The sequence below is a fragment of the Elephantulus edwardii genome, unplaced genomic scaffold, assembly GCF_000299155.1.
Source record: "Elephantulus edwardii isolate Elephantulus edwardi_28Jun2011 unplaced genomic scaffold, EleEdw1.0 scaffold00028, whole genome shotgun sequence".
NCBI classification, from domain to species: Eukaryota; Metazoa; Chordata; class Mammalia; order Macroscelidea; family Macroscelididae; genus Elephantulus; species Elephantulus edwardii.
This window is the reverse complement of record NW_006399778.1, coordinates 13,161,837-13,176,334: the sequence shown is the minus strand read 5'-3', so window position 1 is coordinate 13,176,334 and position 14,498 is coordinate 13,161,837. Positions and strand designations below refer to the sequence as shown.

Here is a 14,498-nt window from a genome sequence, read left to right as displayed (position 1 = left end):
ATCTAATGACAACACAGCTCCTGAAACAGGTACTGTGATTAGCCTCATTTCACCAATGAGGAAACTAGGCAATCTAGACAGAAAAAGCGGGCATGGAAGCATCATACAGTGATTCTAGCATGGGAGAAGAGTTCTTGGATGATGCAGTTGGTTAACACACTTGCTGCTTCCTGGCATATTGGTGGTTCAAGTTTACCCAGAGAAGCCTTAGAACAAAGGCTTGGTGATTTACTTCTGCCAATCAGCCACTGAAAGCCTGTGGAGTGCAGTTATACTCGCATCACATGAGTCAGGGCTGACTTGACGGCCGCTGGTTATTGGTTATCCTAGATGGAGCGGGGGTTGTGGGAGTGCAGAGGAGGCTCCTAGTCTAGCATACATCCACTTCTGCCTGTGACCCAAATGACCTTTTCAAATTTCGGAGCTATTCTCACTGTTTCACAAAACACTTCAGTAGCTTCTGGGTCTTCTCTATATTCTCTTTGGTTCATTCTTCCTTGAGATCACACACATGCTGTGATTTACCATCAGCTTGCGTAACAGGCCATAATCACAGTTTGTATCCCAGTTTAAGGGCTGCCTCTCCTACAAGCTGTTTTTTCGAGTGCTTTGACAAATGAATGGATGGAGTCAAGGTGCCAGCACTTACAGTTCTGGGTGGACACCAGTGTATGTCACCGTGCTGCTGGAGCCAAAGGCTTCCCCCTCCTCTGACAGGGTGCTATATGTTGGTTCAATTACAACCTTACAATTGCTCCTTCTCCTCTGTGGGACCCTGTCACAGCTCTGCCACAACTCAGGGACTGTCAACAGTGTAGCCGTAAAAAAGGAACGAGGTGCACTACAACACAGATGAACATTTTTTTCATTTTATTAAATTTTTGTTGGCATTAAAATATGCACAACAGAATACACACCAATAAAACAACCTCTGCATAGATGCTTTTCTGTTGTGCATTCTCATCCTCTTCTTGAAAATTGTTCTTATCTCATTAACATGAACTCAGAACCCCTAAGCTTCCTGTCCAACCTTTTCAGTTACTGTTGTCAGTTTGATCCCAGACTTCAAGGTACCCTGAAAGTGTGGGGCAAAGGGTAAGCACCTGGCTACAAACTGAAAGGTTAGTGGCTTAAACCCACTAGTTTCTTTGTGGGAGAAAAGACCTAGTGCTGTGCTTCCATAAAGGTTGCTGCTGTTGTGTGCCATTGAGTTGGAATGACTCATAATCGACACTCCAGTGGGTTTTCAGAGACAGTAAAATCTCATGGGAGGAGACTGCTCATCCTTCTTCCTCAGAGCAGCTGACGGATTTGAACTGCATGCCTTTGGGACTGCAGCGCAGCTTCTTGCCACTAAGCCTCTAGAGCTTCCTAACTTGACTAGGCAAAAACAAAGAAAGAAAAAAAAGCCAAAACAAAATAAAAATCCGAAAAGATAACACAAAAGATAAAAAAATGAGCAGAATGAACAGTAATTTAAGATAAATTATTGTTAGGTTTAAAGAATGCTCCAGGAAGTATTTTTGGTTTAAGTTTGAAGATTATCACAGGGTATTAATTTCATTCTAGCTCAATGCCTTAAGAAAATCTGGATTCTGTGAGGATTTGGAATTCTGTGACATGCATGAACCTTGAAAACTTTACACTGGACAAATCCTGCCTGATTCCACTGATGGGAAATTGCAAGAGGAGACAAATACAGAGAGACAACAAAAAACAAAAATAATAGATTAGTAGCTGTGGAAAATGAGAATGATAATTTATTGCTTAAGGGGTGCCAAGTTTCTATGTGAAAATGGTTTTGGAAATAGATGATGGTTGCACAACAAGTGAGCATACTTAATGCTACTGACTGTACTCTTAAAATAAATAACTTAAATGGTATACATTGTTATATGTACGTATATATATGTGTGTGTATATATATATATATATATACACACACACACACACAAGCACATATTTACTACACATACCCACACACAATGTCTCTAGAAGGTGATCGCCAGACTGGAGAGAGGCTGTGGGTACAGAACAGCACAGGTTTGCTGTGACAATGACCCATGAAGCTCCATGACTCACAACGAGGCACTGCCTCCGTGTCTGGGTTTCTACACCTGAGAGAACAAAGTCCTGGGGCAGGAAGGTGTGGGGGGAATCACAGGAGATGCTGTGTGAACAGCATTATATAAACTGTAAAGCGTGATACTGCATTTCATTGTTCTAGGACCAAAAATACAGGCTGTGGAGACAAACAGAGCAGAGGTGAGCCCTGCCCCTGACTGGCTGAGAGACCTTGAGCAGCCCCATGAGCCTCAGTCTTCTCAACTGTAAAATGGGGGAGAGGGATAATTATGCCCACTTTCTTGGGTTGATGTGAAGAACCAAGTAAGCTGGTGCTTGGGGTGAGGCCTTGCTTCTGGCAATAGCTCTCTATACAACTATTATTTATTTTTAATATTCACTGTCTTTGTACGGAGCAATCCAGTCAGTTTCATCACACATAGAAGCAAATGTAGTGGGTTGAATAATGTCTTCCAAATTCATATCCATCTGGAAACGCAGAGTGTGACCTTTGTAAATAGGTCTTTGTCAATATAATTAGTTAAGGATCAAGATGAGATAGTATCAGATTGAGGGTGATGCTTAAATCTAGTAACTGGTATCCTTACTCAGAAGAAGAGGAACACAGATGGACACAGAAAGAGGTGATGTGAGGACAGAGGCAGTGACTGGAGCGATGTGCCTACCAAGAACGCCAAGCATTGCTGGCGACCACGAGAAGCCAAGGAGAAATCCTCTGGAGCCAGGGGAGCTCTGGTGGTGGAGTCAGCAGGCAGCAGTTCTCTGGTGGCATGAATCCACCAGTTCCTCTGGGGGTTGGGGGGACAGGATGAGCAATCTCCCCTCATGTAATTTACAGCCTCTGCAAACCCACTGGAGGGCTGGGGTCAGCTATGAGTCAGCTCTGCTTGACTAGCAATGAGTGACTCAGAGTCTTCAGAGGGGGCCGGCCCTGTCAAGACCCTGATTTAGGACCTCTACCCTCTAGACAGTGAGGCTGGCATAGGACAGAACGGTGTTTAGGGTTCTTGTACATAGGATTGCTATGAGGCGCAAACGACTCGATGGCACATAACAACAACAACAACAACCCTCTAGAACTGTGAGAACACATTTCTGTAGCTTCAGGTGACTCATTTTGTGGTTATTTGTTATGGCAGCCACAGGAAATGGATACAGCCAGCCTGTGAGGACAATCAGCTCCCCCGGCTGCCAGAAGGGTCAGGGCTAGCTGGTCTTTTCCCTTCTAAACCTTCTTGACCTTAGCCATATTACTTTTGCATTAAAAATAGGGAGGTCCGGTGGTGCAGTCAGCAGGGAATTACATTTTTTTTTAATTTAGGTTGTTTATTTTTCATTTCAATGAACATCTACAGAGATTTTGGGAATTACATTTTTAACCCAAAGGCCCTGCTTTCTGGCAGTTCAAACCCACGAGCAGCTGTGAGAGAAAGAGGCAATCTGCTCCCTTGTGATTTATAACCTCAAAACCCCACTGAAGTGTTAAACTATGAGTTGGTTCTGACTCTGGCAATGAGATTGGGTGTTGTTGTTGTTGTTATGTGCTGTCAAGTTGCTTGCAACTCATAGCGACCCTATGTACAACAGCCCTAAACGCTGCTCTATCCTGTGCCAATCGCACTGTCTCTGACACATCCATCCCGATTACCCCAGTCACTGAAACAATCCACCTCATAGAGGGTCTTCCCCTCCTCCGCCGTTCCTCCACCCTCCGAAGAATGATGTCCCTCTCCAAGGACCTGTCCCTCTTTACAACATGTCCAAAGTATGTCAGACGAAGCCCCAGAATCCTTGCCTCCAAGGAGCAGCTTGGTTTAACCTTCCCCAAGATGAATCTGTTTGTTTTCTTGGCAGACCATGGTACATTCAATACTCTTCTCCAGCACCACAGCACAAAGGCATCAATTCTCCTTCTATCCTTCCTAGTCATTGTCCAATTCTCTGATGCATAACAAGTGATTGCAAAGACCATAGCCTCTATCAGACACGCCTTAGTCTCCAGAGTGCACCATTGCTTTTCAGAAACCTGGAGCAGTCCCTAACAGCAGACTTTCCCATCACAATACGTTTTTTGATTTCCTGGCTACTGGTGCCAAGAGTGTTGACCATGGAGCCAAGCAGACTAAAGTTGTCAACAATCTCAATCTCTTCACCATCCATCTTGATGATGCCAATTGGTCTAGTGGTGAGAATCTTTGTCTTCTTGACACTGAAACTCAATCCATACTGAAGGCTGCAGTCCTTGACCCTCTGTAGCAAGCATTTAAGGTCCTCCACAGTTTCAGCAAGCAGGGTTGTATCATCTGCATAACACAGATTGTTAATAGGTCTTCCACCAATCCTAATGCCACACTTCTCCTCATAGAGCCCAGCCTCTCGGATAATCTGTTCTGCATATGGAGATAGGACACATCCCTGGCGTACACCCTTCCCAATTTTGAACCATGTAGTGTTTCCCTGTTCTGTTCTGATGACTGCCTCTTGTTCCAAGTATAGGTTTCACATTAGCACGATCAAGTGTACTGGGATTCCCATTCTTCTCAGAGTCAGCCACAGTTTGTTATGATCCACACAGTCAAATGCCTTTGCACAATCAATGAAACACAGATAGACATTCTTCCGGTATTCTCTGCTTTCAGCTAAGATCCATCCAAAATCAGCTACAATATTCCTAGGACCACGACCCCTTCTAAACCCAGCCTGAACTTCTGGCAGTTCTCTGCTGATGTGCTTTTCCAGTTGTTTTTGGATAATCTTTAGTAGAATCTTGCTTGCATGTGAAATAAATGATATTGTTTTGTAGTTTCCACACTCTGTTGAGTCACCCTTCTTTGGAATGGGAACAAATATAGATCTCTTCCAGTCAGTTGGCCAAGTGATTTTTCTCCAGATTTCTTGGCACAACTTGGTGAGCACATCCAGGGCAGCATCCGCTAGCTGAAATATGTCAATTGGTATACCATCTATTCTTGGGGCCTTGTTTTTTGCTATTTCCTTTAAAGCAGCTTGAAGTTCTTCCTTTATCACCATAGGCTCTTGCTCATATATTATCTTATTAAAGTCTTCTGTGTCTGCCAATTCCTTTTTATACAGTGACTCAGTATATTCTTTCCATCTTCTTTTAATAGTTTCTGGATCATTTAATATTCTGTCTAAAGCATCCTTGTAATAGCAACTTGAGGTTTGAATTTGTTCTTCAGTTTCTTGAGCTTAAGAAATGAACGAGTTCAGCCCTTTTGAGATTGAGTGAGTTTTTTTAAAATTAAGAAAACAAAACAAAATCCGAAACCACTTCCTCTGCGTTGGTAGCCTACTGTACTAGACTGTCAGAGAACACTAAGTAAAGATGACCTCCTTCTCTTAAAAGAACTTGACCATCCACCTGAGGAAATGAATGAGCTAGCGCTGGTGGGGAGGGTGTCAAATGGAGATAAAGGATTTGTTTTCCATGCTGATCAGAGGTGCAGATTTCTTTACTATCTAAGTAACTCTTTTTCTTCCTTCCCCATCTATTCTTTCTGTACTATGGTGGTGGTGTTGAATGCCTTCGAGTCGAGCACGACTCATAGCAACCCTATGAACAAAAGGCCTGAAGCCCCTCTACAACTACTGACATTTATCAAAATTCATAGTTTCCAGAGGCATGCTATTTAGGAAGTGGGGACGCCACTCCTGCTTCCAAACCATGGTGTACTGAAAACAAATGAAAACACCTGGACTTTGAATTCCACATCTACAGCCACTGACTTGCTATTTAAGTCACTGGGGTTTCCTCTTCCTTTTGAAAGGATAAGAACAAGCCCCTATCAGAGAGTTAGGGTGACAGGCAGCAACTCATGTCAAGTTTCTGTTACGAAGGTGAAGTAAATGCCTGACCTGAGGTAGGTACGTACTAGGGGCTCAGCTAAACCGAGAGGGTCCTGACCCTGAGTCCTGGTGAGGTTTGTAAACAGAGCCTGGACATTTTCTCACCCGCTCTCTTTCTGAAAAGATCTGTGGCTTGTACATTGGGTCTCAGAGACTGGTACCCCCAGGGGACTTCTATATGTGCCCTTCACAGGTCAGGCTGGGACATTCCATTCCCATTTCCTGGTCCACCTGCTTTGTGACCGGCTGTTTACCAAGGAGCACACAGGGTGCTGACACAGGTGAGCTGGGCAATGGGCCACCGTGCTATCTTCAGCGATGCCCTGGTTAGATGCTCCTGTTGTGAACCCTCATCTGATTGCCTAATCAGAAGCTCTAAGGCTGGAACACCTCCTGATAATGAAACTTCCTAGGAAATGAGACTACTTCTGTTTCAGTTACTGTTCTGGCAACCCCTTCTGTTATGGGTCCTCTGAATATCTCTCTATTTTACTTGTGCATGAAAGAAATATGGCGCTTGCCAATGGTACTATTATTTCTCTTCTCAGTAAAGAGGGAGTCAGGTTTCTCAACCATGACCTGAGGTAGGCTATGCAGGCTGTAGGGGCAGGACCTGCTGGCCAGGGGCAACCAATACCCACTCCTGAAGCTGACCTCACTCTGTCTCTTCTCCATGTCACTAAAACCTTGTTCCCTCCAGTGTCTGTGTATGCACCTTTCTTGGCAAGCTCAGACCTTGACTCAAGAACCTCCAAACACATAGGTTCAACTTAGAGCTGCAAAGGTAATGAATGTTTATGAAACGCCTACCAGGAATGAGGAGCTGTGCTGGGTGCTTTCTGAACATTATCTGTTTTAATTCAATCCTCTGAGCAGCCCTGAAAAGAAGGAGTAATCTGTCCCACTTTGCAAATGAAGCTGCTGAGACAGAGAAGTCAAGTAACTTGCTGAAGGTAACACCGCTGAGTTGTATGGCTCATGCCCTCTGTGCTTCAGGTTTTTACTGCCTTCCTCTTGCTCTTAGGAGACATCCAATCCCCTCAGCCCTGCTCAAACACTCCTGTGTGATTCAGCCCCACTCTCTCCGGTCTTCTTGCTTCCTGCTCTCGCTACCCCACTGTTGGCCCTCCTCTGACCGCTGAGCCTCTGTATACGCTGCTCCTTCAGTTGGGGTACCCTCCTCACTCATTCTTTATCTGGTTAACTACCATCCATTTATCAAATTAAATATTATTTTCTTCAGGAAGCTTGCTCTCATTCCCCAGAAATTCCCCGAGCCCAGTATAAACCTCTGTTGTTGACAGCAACTCGTAGCAAATCGCCATTAGGTTTCTGATGTTAGAAACACACTGGGAGGAGACTGACCATCTTTCTTCCTTGTAGCAGCTGGTGGATTCAAACCACAAACCTTTCAGTCAGTAGCCTGACATGTTATACACTATGCCATCAGAGTTCCTGGGGTCTATCATACTATATGTTTCTCCTCAAAAGGAATCCCAAACACCCCACTACCATTGAGTTTATTCTGATTGATAGCAGCCCTATAGGACAGAGTGGAATCGCTCCATTGGGTTTCCACAGTATCATCTTTACCAAATCAAAATGCCATATCTTTTTTCTGTGGAGTGGTGGAGTTCAAACCACCAACCTTTCGGTTCGTCCCTATGCTCTTTAACCACTGCACCACCAGGGCTCGCTGCACCCAGGATACCATACACAAAACCTCCAAAACTCATTGCTGCCGAGTTGATGCTGACTCACAGGGACTCTACAGGACAGAATGGAATTGTTCCAGTGGGTTTCCAAGGTTGTATCTTTACTGAACCAGACTGCTGGAACATTCCCCTGTGGAGTGGCTGAGAGATTCAAATGGCTTACTTTTCAGTTAGTAGCCAAGCACTTAAACACTGTGACACCAGGGCTACTTCCATCCATACAGCTTCCTTATACTTTCTTGTTGAACAGTCTGTCTCCTGCCTTGGATCATATGTTCCGAGAAAGGGAAGGCCAGGCTTGTGCTGCTCAGCACTGATCGCTAAGGCCTAACTCAGTGTCTGGCACATGGTAAGTTGGGTATACTGTAAGATGAATGGATAGATGGGTGGGTGGATGACTACATGGATGACAGCTAGTTAGAGGGATGTGGATGGATACATGGATAGATAGGTGGGTGGGTGGGTGGATGGATGGATGGATGGGGTGCATGGGTGGGTGGACAGATGAATATTTGGATGGATAAATGGATGGGTGGATAGACTAGATGCATACTTGGATAGAAAGAGGGATAGAGAGGGGAATGAAATAATCTTACTTAAGGTTAAGTTTCTCCACCATACAAAGGGATCCTAATACCTACCACCACTCTAGAGACATACATAATCAAGAGCTTAGCCCACGCCCCCTTCCCATGCTGCCTTGCCCCTTGCCCTCTGGTTCTCACGGTATTTTCCAGATGCGAGCCACCCCGTGATGGCGATGGTGATGTGCAGCTGCTTGCCCTCCGTCAGAGGCAGGAACGTGAACTCTTCAATGGCTCCCACACGCTTCTTCATCTTGTAGCCTAAAGAGCCAGGCATGACAGTAAAAATGGAGGTGGCTGGTGGCCCTGGGCTATGAGTCTGAACTGCTCATTTGGTGAGCATGGCTGTGTGCCCTGCCCTGGACAAACACATTTGGTTCTCAAGGTAGATCACTGCTCTCAATTATAGGACACAGTAAGAGATTGCTCAAAACTAGCCAGCCCCTGAATTACAGAGCCAGGTGTTTAACTGGAAGGCCAGACTCTAAACTACTGTCTTGTCCTGACTTCTGCACCTTGTCCATTCTCACATACTTTGTATGACATCCTCCACTTAGTAAAAGTGGATCAAATGAACCAAGATTCCCCATGCAGGGCGTGACATTCCACTTTGGGAGTTGAAGAGGGGTCTCTGCATCTATGTGGATAATACATGTGGTCTAGAAAAGCTCTCCTACACAATGTTAATAAATGAAGGGTAGGCATGTGCCCTCTATCATAACAGGAGACCCAAATACCTCTGAGGAAGCAGGTCCTGAACTATCCAATAGGAAGGCTCCTTACTGGATGGTGCCAGCTGGGTCCAATCAGATGCTTTCTCAGGAAGGTTGCACAAGGTGCTGGCAGAGAGCCTATTTTTCAAATTCATTCCTAATTCTGACTCATGCAGAGCTGCTGGTTCAGAAAAGCCGGCTGCAATTTTGGGCAGAGTTGAGATCCAAGTCTAAGAAAAGCCAGGCCTTACCTTTCTTTTCCAGGAAGCCCCACTGAAGAGAATTTGTGGTACACTTTTTTTTCTCTCTATAATTATATTTTATTAATTTTCATAAACATTTACAGAGATTTTGGGTTTCCATTCATTCATTGTGGCACTATTCTCTCTACCCTCCTCCCAGTTTGTTCTTGTCCAAATGCCACAGTGCTTGTCAAAGCCAGTTCTGATTAATCTTCTTTGTCAGTGTGTCCTTTGCCATTCCCTGTCACTCCTCCCTGAGAGAGACTTCGCCCTGAGTCATAAGGAAAAGGGGATGGTGTATTCTCTTAGCTACTTCCTGCTGAAAAGGGATGCTGTGGGTTTCAGGGTGAAGATCTTCTCTCACTACTCTAAAGGGCCCCTTTGGCAGTAGGAAACACATAGACTATTATGGAGATTGATTTTGGAATTTAGATGCACTCTTATTGATTGTGCTTGGCCGTACATGTTCATATCCTTGAAGATGTATCATGGGGGTGTTGCAACCTAGAAGACACAAATTTGACTAACAATTACCTTATACCTGAACCACGGTTTTTGCATCTTACCTGTCAGGCCAGCTCCTGCGGCACCGAACAGGGAGGTCATGACAGCTATGCCCGCCACTGAGCCAAGAGCTGCTGCTCCGGCGCTGCCAATGATGGTTGCGGCCCCTGCAGCAACAAGAGGGGCAGCCAGCCCCCCAGTCACACCTGCAAGGAAAGCACCGAAGGGTGGATCAGGGCAGGAATGTGGCAAAGTTGAAAATACAGTCTGCTGAGTTCTTCCCTCTGCATCTAACGATACTAGTGCACAGACTACTGACTGAGCAGCTACTGTCTGCCACCCCAGCAACATCAGGCACTGTTCAGTCTCTTCTAAGTCAGGGCAGCCCCATGTGCCCCAGAGAAGAACTGTGCTCCACAGGGTTTTTAACAGCTGGCTTTTCTGAAATCGATTCGCAGGCCTTTATTCTGCAGTAACTCAGGCCTCTAACCAAAAGGTGAACATTTAACTCTCTGTGCCATCTAGGAGTTCCATTATGTGCCAGGTATTTACTATTACATGTTATCTTATTGTATCCTCTCAACATTATCTCCGTTTTCTAGAAAAGGAAGCTGTGGTAGGCAGAATAATGGTTCTAGCAATTTTAGCTTGCTCGGTTCCACAATCAACTCTCTTGACATCAGCAGTCAGGAAACCAAATGACAAATTGCATTGGATTTCTCCAGAGTGCTAAAGAGCAACGATATCAGTCTGGAGACTAAGGTGCATCTAATTCAGGTCATAGTCTTTGTAATTACTTGCTATGCGTCAGAGAGTTGGACAATGACTAAGGATGACAGGAGGAGGATGGATGCCTTTGAGTTGCAGTGCTGGAGAAGAGTGTTGAACATTCCATGGACTGCAAAGAGAACAAACAGGTTTGTCCTGGAGAGAGTGAAAACAAGTTATTCCTTAGAGGTGAGGATTTTGAAGCTCTGGCTCACATACTTCAGGCATGTTGCTAGAAGTGTCCAGTCTTTGGAGAAGGACATTCTCAGAAGCCTGGAGGGACAGTACAAGAGTGGAAAACTCTGGAAGAGATGGATTGACACCGTTAACCGAGATTAACAGGTTAGGTGTGTCAGAGACAGTGAGATTGGATCAGATAGGGCAGCGTTCAGAGCTATTGTGTATAGGGTCGCTATGAGTTGCAGGCGACTTGATGGCACATAACAACAACATCAACAACAGAGATATTCATGTACTAATCCTTAGACTTGTGAGTCTGTTACCCTATACAGAAAAAGGAACTTTGTGGATGTGGTCAAATTAAGGATCTGGAGATGGGAAGATTATCCTGGATTATCCAAGTGTTCTCAATGCAATTGTTCATCGTTAAATGTCATCGAGTTGGTTCCTGTTTGTAGTGACTTTACGTAGAACAGAATCAAACACTGCCTGACCTTGTGCCATCCTCACAATTGCAGTTAGGTCTGAGTCCACCATTGCAGCAACTGTGTCTGCCTATCTCTTTGAAGGCCTTCCTCTTTTTTGCTGGCCCTGTGCTTTAAGAGAGCTCTGATGTAGTATGTAGGATGTTGACTGCTGGCCCACAGGTGGTGCCTCTCCAGCAATCTCAACCTAAAACTGGCTCCATGGGAGAAAGATGGGTAATCTCTTCTCATGTAATCTACCATAAAAACTCACCAAATGGTTAATTATGGCTCTATTCCAACTTGAAGGCAATGAGCTAATAAGTATGCTCTATCAAGAATGATGTCCTTCTCCAGGGGTAGGTTCCTCTTAGTAACATGTTTAAAGTACAGGAGAATGAGAGAAAGTCTCACCATCTTCGTTTCTAACTAGCATTCTGGCTACGTTTCCTCCAAGACAGATTTGTTCATTCTTCTGGCAGTCTTATATATTCAATATTCTTTATCAGAACCATAATCCAGAAGCATCATTTCTTTTTTGTTTTTCTTTATGCATTTTCTAGCTTTCACCTGCATACGCTGTAACTGAAAACACTGAAGACAAAGCTTAGTCCTCAAGGTGACATATTTCTTTCTTTTTCATATCTTGATGAAAACTTTTTTGCAACAGATCTGTCTAATGCAACATATTGTTTACATTTCTTTACTGTTGCTTCCATAAATCATGGACAACTTCAATCTTGTCTATTTATCAGGATGTTGCTTATTGGTCCAGCTATTTTGAAGTATAATCCACACTGGAGGCTATAATCTTTAATCTTTATTAAAAGATGATGTGCTTTAAGTCCTCTTAAAGTGCTTTAAGTTCTCTTTGCTTTCAGCAAGCAAGCTTGTCTTATCTGCATATCACAGGTTAATGATTCTTCCTCCAATATGGATGCTGTGTTTTTCTCCACACAGCCCAGTTTCTCAGACTGTTTGCTTTTCCTTTGTTCTGTTTGAATGATTCCATTGTTCTGTTTGAATGACCGCTTCTTGTTCTATGTGCAGGTTTTCATACAAGCATAATAAAGTGTTACAGAATTCTCGTTCTTTGTAATATAATCCGTAATTTGTTATGATTCACACAGCTGAATGCTTTTCCATCCTCAATAAAACAAAGGTAAACCTCTTTCTGATAGTCTGTTCTCAGTCAAGATCTGATAGGAGAAACGAGATCCCTTGTATCTATCCTGTCTTCCTTAGACTCCAGATGGAATTTCTGGCAGTTCCTTGTAAAAGTACTACTGTTGTATCTAGTTTTTGGTTATCTTCAGCAAAATTTTACTTACATGTGACATTTGTGATGTTGTTTGATAAATTCAAATGTGGGCTGCCAGACAAAGTAGACTAGAACGGAAACAAGAGAAGACACACCACTCAGACAGGGCTGGCTGCAAAACTGGCTGAGTGAGTGTCCTGTGGGTGTGTGTTAAAGATGATCTGGATGCTTCGCTGGAGTGGGCGTCTCATGGACTGGTCACCTTCAAGATCCTGCTGACCCCCTGCATCCTGTACTCTTACTCTAAGCTTGGTGTCACCTCCCATTCCAAATCACCCTAGCCCACGTGCCACCCTTATGAGGTGGCTCACCAATCACCGTTCCACCTCCGACAGTTGCTAGGCCTATCAGGAGATAGCGCTTCCATTTCCTCCGGTTTTCTTTCTTCTTCCGGGACGCCTCGGCCATTCTAGGGTAAAAGGAGGTGGGTTTTTAAGGGCCAGCTGTGCCAGGAGACCTCCCCACCTCACCAACCTCCAAGCTGGGTTCAATGCTGAGTGCGCTGTCATATAGAGCAAGGCAGCCAAGTGCCCCTGAAATCACTGATGGCTTCAGACATTCTGAAACCTAGCTGGGGAGTCCCTAAGCATGGATTGTGCTACTTACCAGACAACTCCATCCTAACATGGTTGCAATTTAAATAATGGAAAGATAAGAAAATAATAATAATAGCAAAAGAAGCACACACAATTTCTTTAAACAGATGGGACACAGAATGAGTACAAAACAGAACCACAGAATCTATTGTTCCCCACCTGCCCTACCTTTCTCCCCCTGTCCCATGCCAGCCCACCTCTAGGGTATTTGGAAATTAATATCCTCAGAATAATCTTCTTGAAGATGGGTTAGAGAAATGTCTGCACTGGTAGTTTTGGTCTTGGAACAATGTCTAGAATCGCTCAGACTTGGCGTTTAAAAACTAACAGGCAAGAAGAGAGTGGACTGGGGACGGGTGGATGTAGAGATGGCTGCTGTGTGGGCTCAGGGGCATCTATCTCCAGGCCCAGCTTTCCCGCTGGGGACTCAACCCCTCAGTCTTTGAAGTCACGAGTAAGAGCAGGTGAGGGCAGGTTATTACTACTGCGGACTCTGCACTCACATTGGAGTTTGGACAGCAACTCCATGTGGGGAGATAGCAAATGAAGAGGATGATAAAGAACAGTAAATATCTATCAAGGATTTCCTGTAAGGCAGCCACTGTATTTTGCACTTGACACAGTTAATCTCACCCTTAGCAGTAGTGTAATTATTTGCCCCATACTACAGATGTAAATGGATAGTACCTTCTTCCCAAGGGGCAGTGGGAATCAAGTAGGAGAATATCTATAAAGCATTTAGGATAATAATTGCTGCACTGTGAATGTTCAATGAAACGATGCCTATATTATCAATGAAACCCTGATGGTGAAATATTTAAGGCATTCATCTGCTAACAGAAAGGTTAGAGGTTTGAGTTCACCCAGAGGTGAACTTGCGGGGGGTGGGGGAGGAAGTCTAACAATCTGCTTCCAAACACTCAGCCACTGACAACTATGGCTCACAGGTGATGCATGAGGCCAAGTCTGTGACATCACCATGAGCTGGAATCAACTCCGTGGCAACTGATTGGTTTTTTTATTGCAGCATGTCCCGAAGCCGCATTTGTTTCCTCATTTGTATAATGGGGAGAGTAACGTCTACCTCCAGGGTTTAAAATCCTGGATTTAAAATCCTGGAGGTAGACATTAGGTATGGAACAAACTTTTGGCTATGCCTTTCTTTTCACCCCAAATGGATGTCAGCAGATGGCACTTGCCAGATGAACTCGAGGGTCTCTAGCAAACAGTCCACCAGCTCGTGGGTGTGCCAGAATTTTTAAATCCTGAAGGGTCCTTGGGCCTGTTTTTAATTGTTTTTGGTCAAACATTCTTCTAGGTGGTATAGCACTGCCCTGTCGATCTGCTGTACAGAAGTAACTCGTGGTTGCTGGGATACTGAACACTGTGACCTTGATGTGCCAAATGCGAGAACGGTTACCCACGGTGGACAGGGTTTGGTGGAGCTCCCCGATTAAAA

The 14,498-nt window shown here is 44.5% G+C and overlaps 1 protein-coding gene across 1 annotated transcript in view; it reads right to left on the bottom strand.

Moving 5' to 3' along the window:
• The window catches only part of TMCO4 (transmembrane and coiled-coil domains 4), a 146,474-nt gene that overhangs the window by 76,788 nt on the left and 55,188 nt on the right, over positions 1-14,498 (bottom strand). The window contains exons 6-8 of the mRNA XM_006883582.1: positions 12,755-12,852; positions 9,773-9,916; positions 8,393-8,512 (exon numbers count right to left, since the gene is read on the bottom strand). Coding sequence (XP_006883644.1) covers positions 8,393-8,512; positions 9,773-9,916; positions 12,755-12,852 — 362 coding nt within the window. The remainder of the gene's footprint in view (positions 1-8,392; positions 8,513-9,772; positions 9,917-12,754; positions 12,853-14,498) is intronic.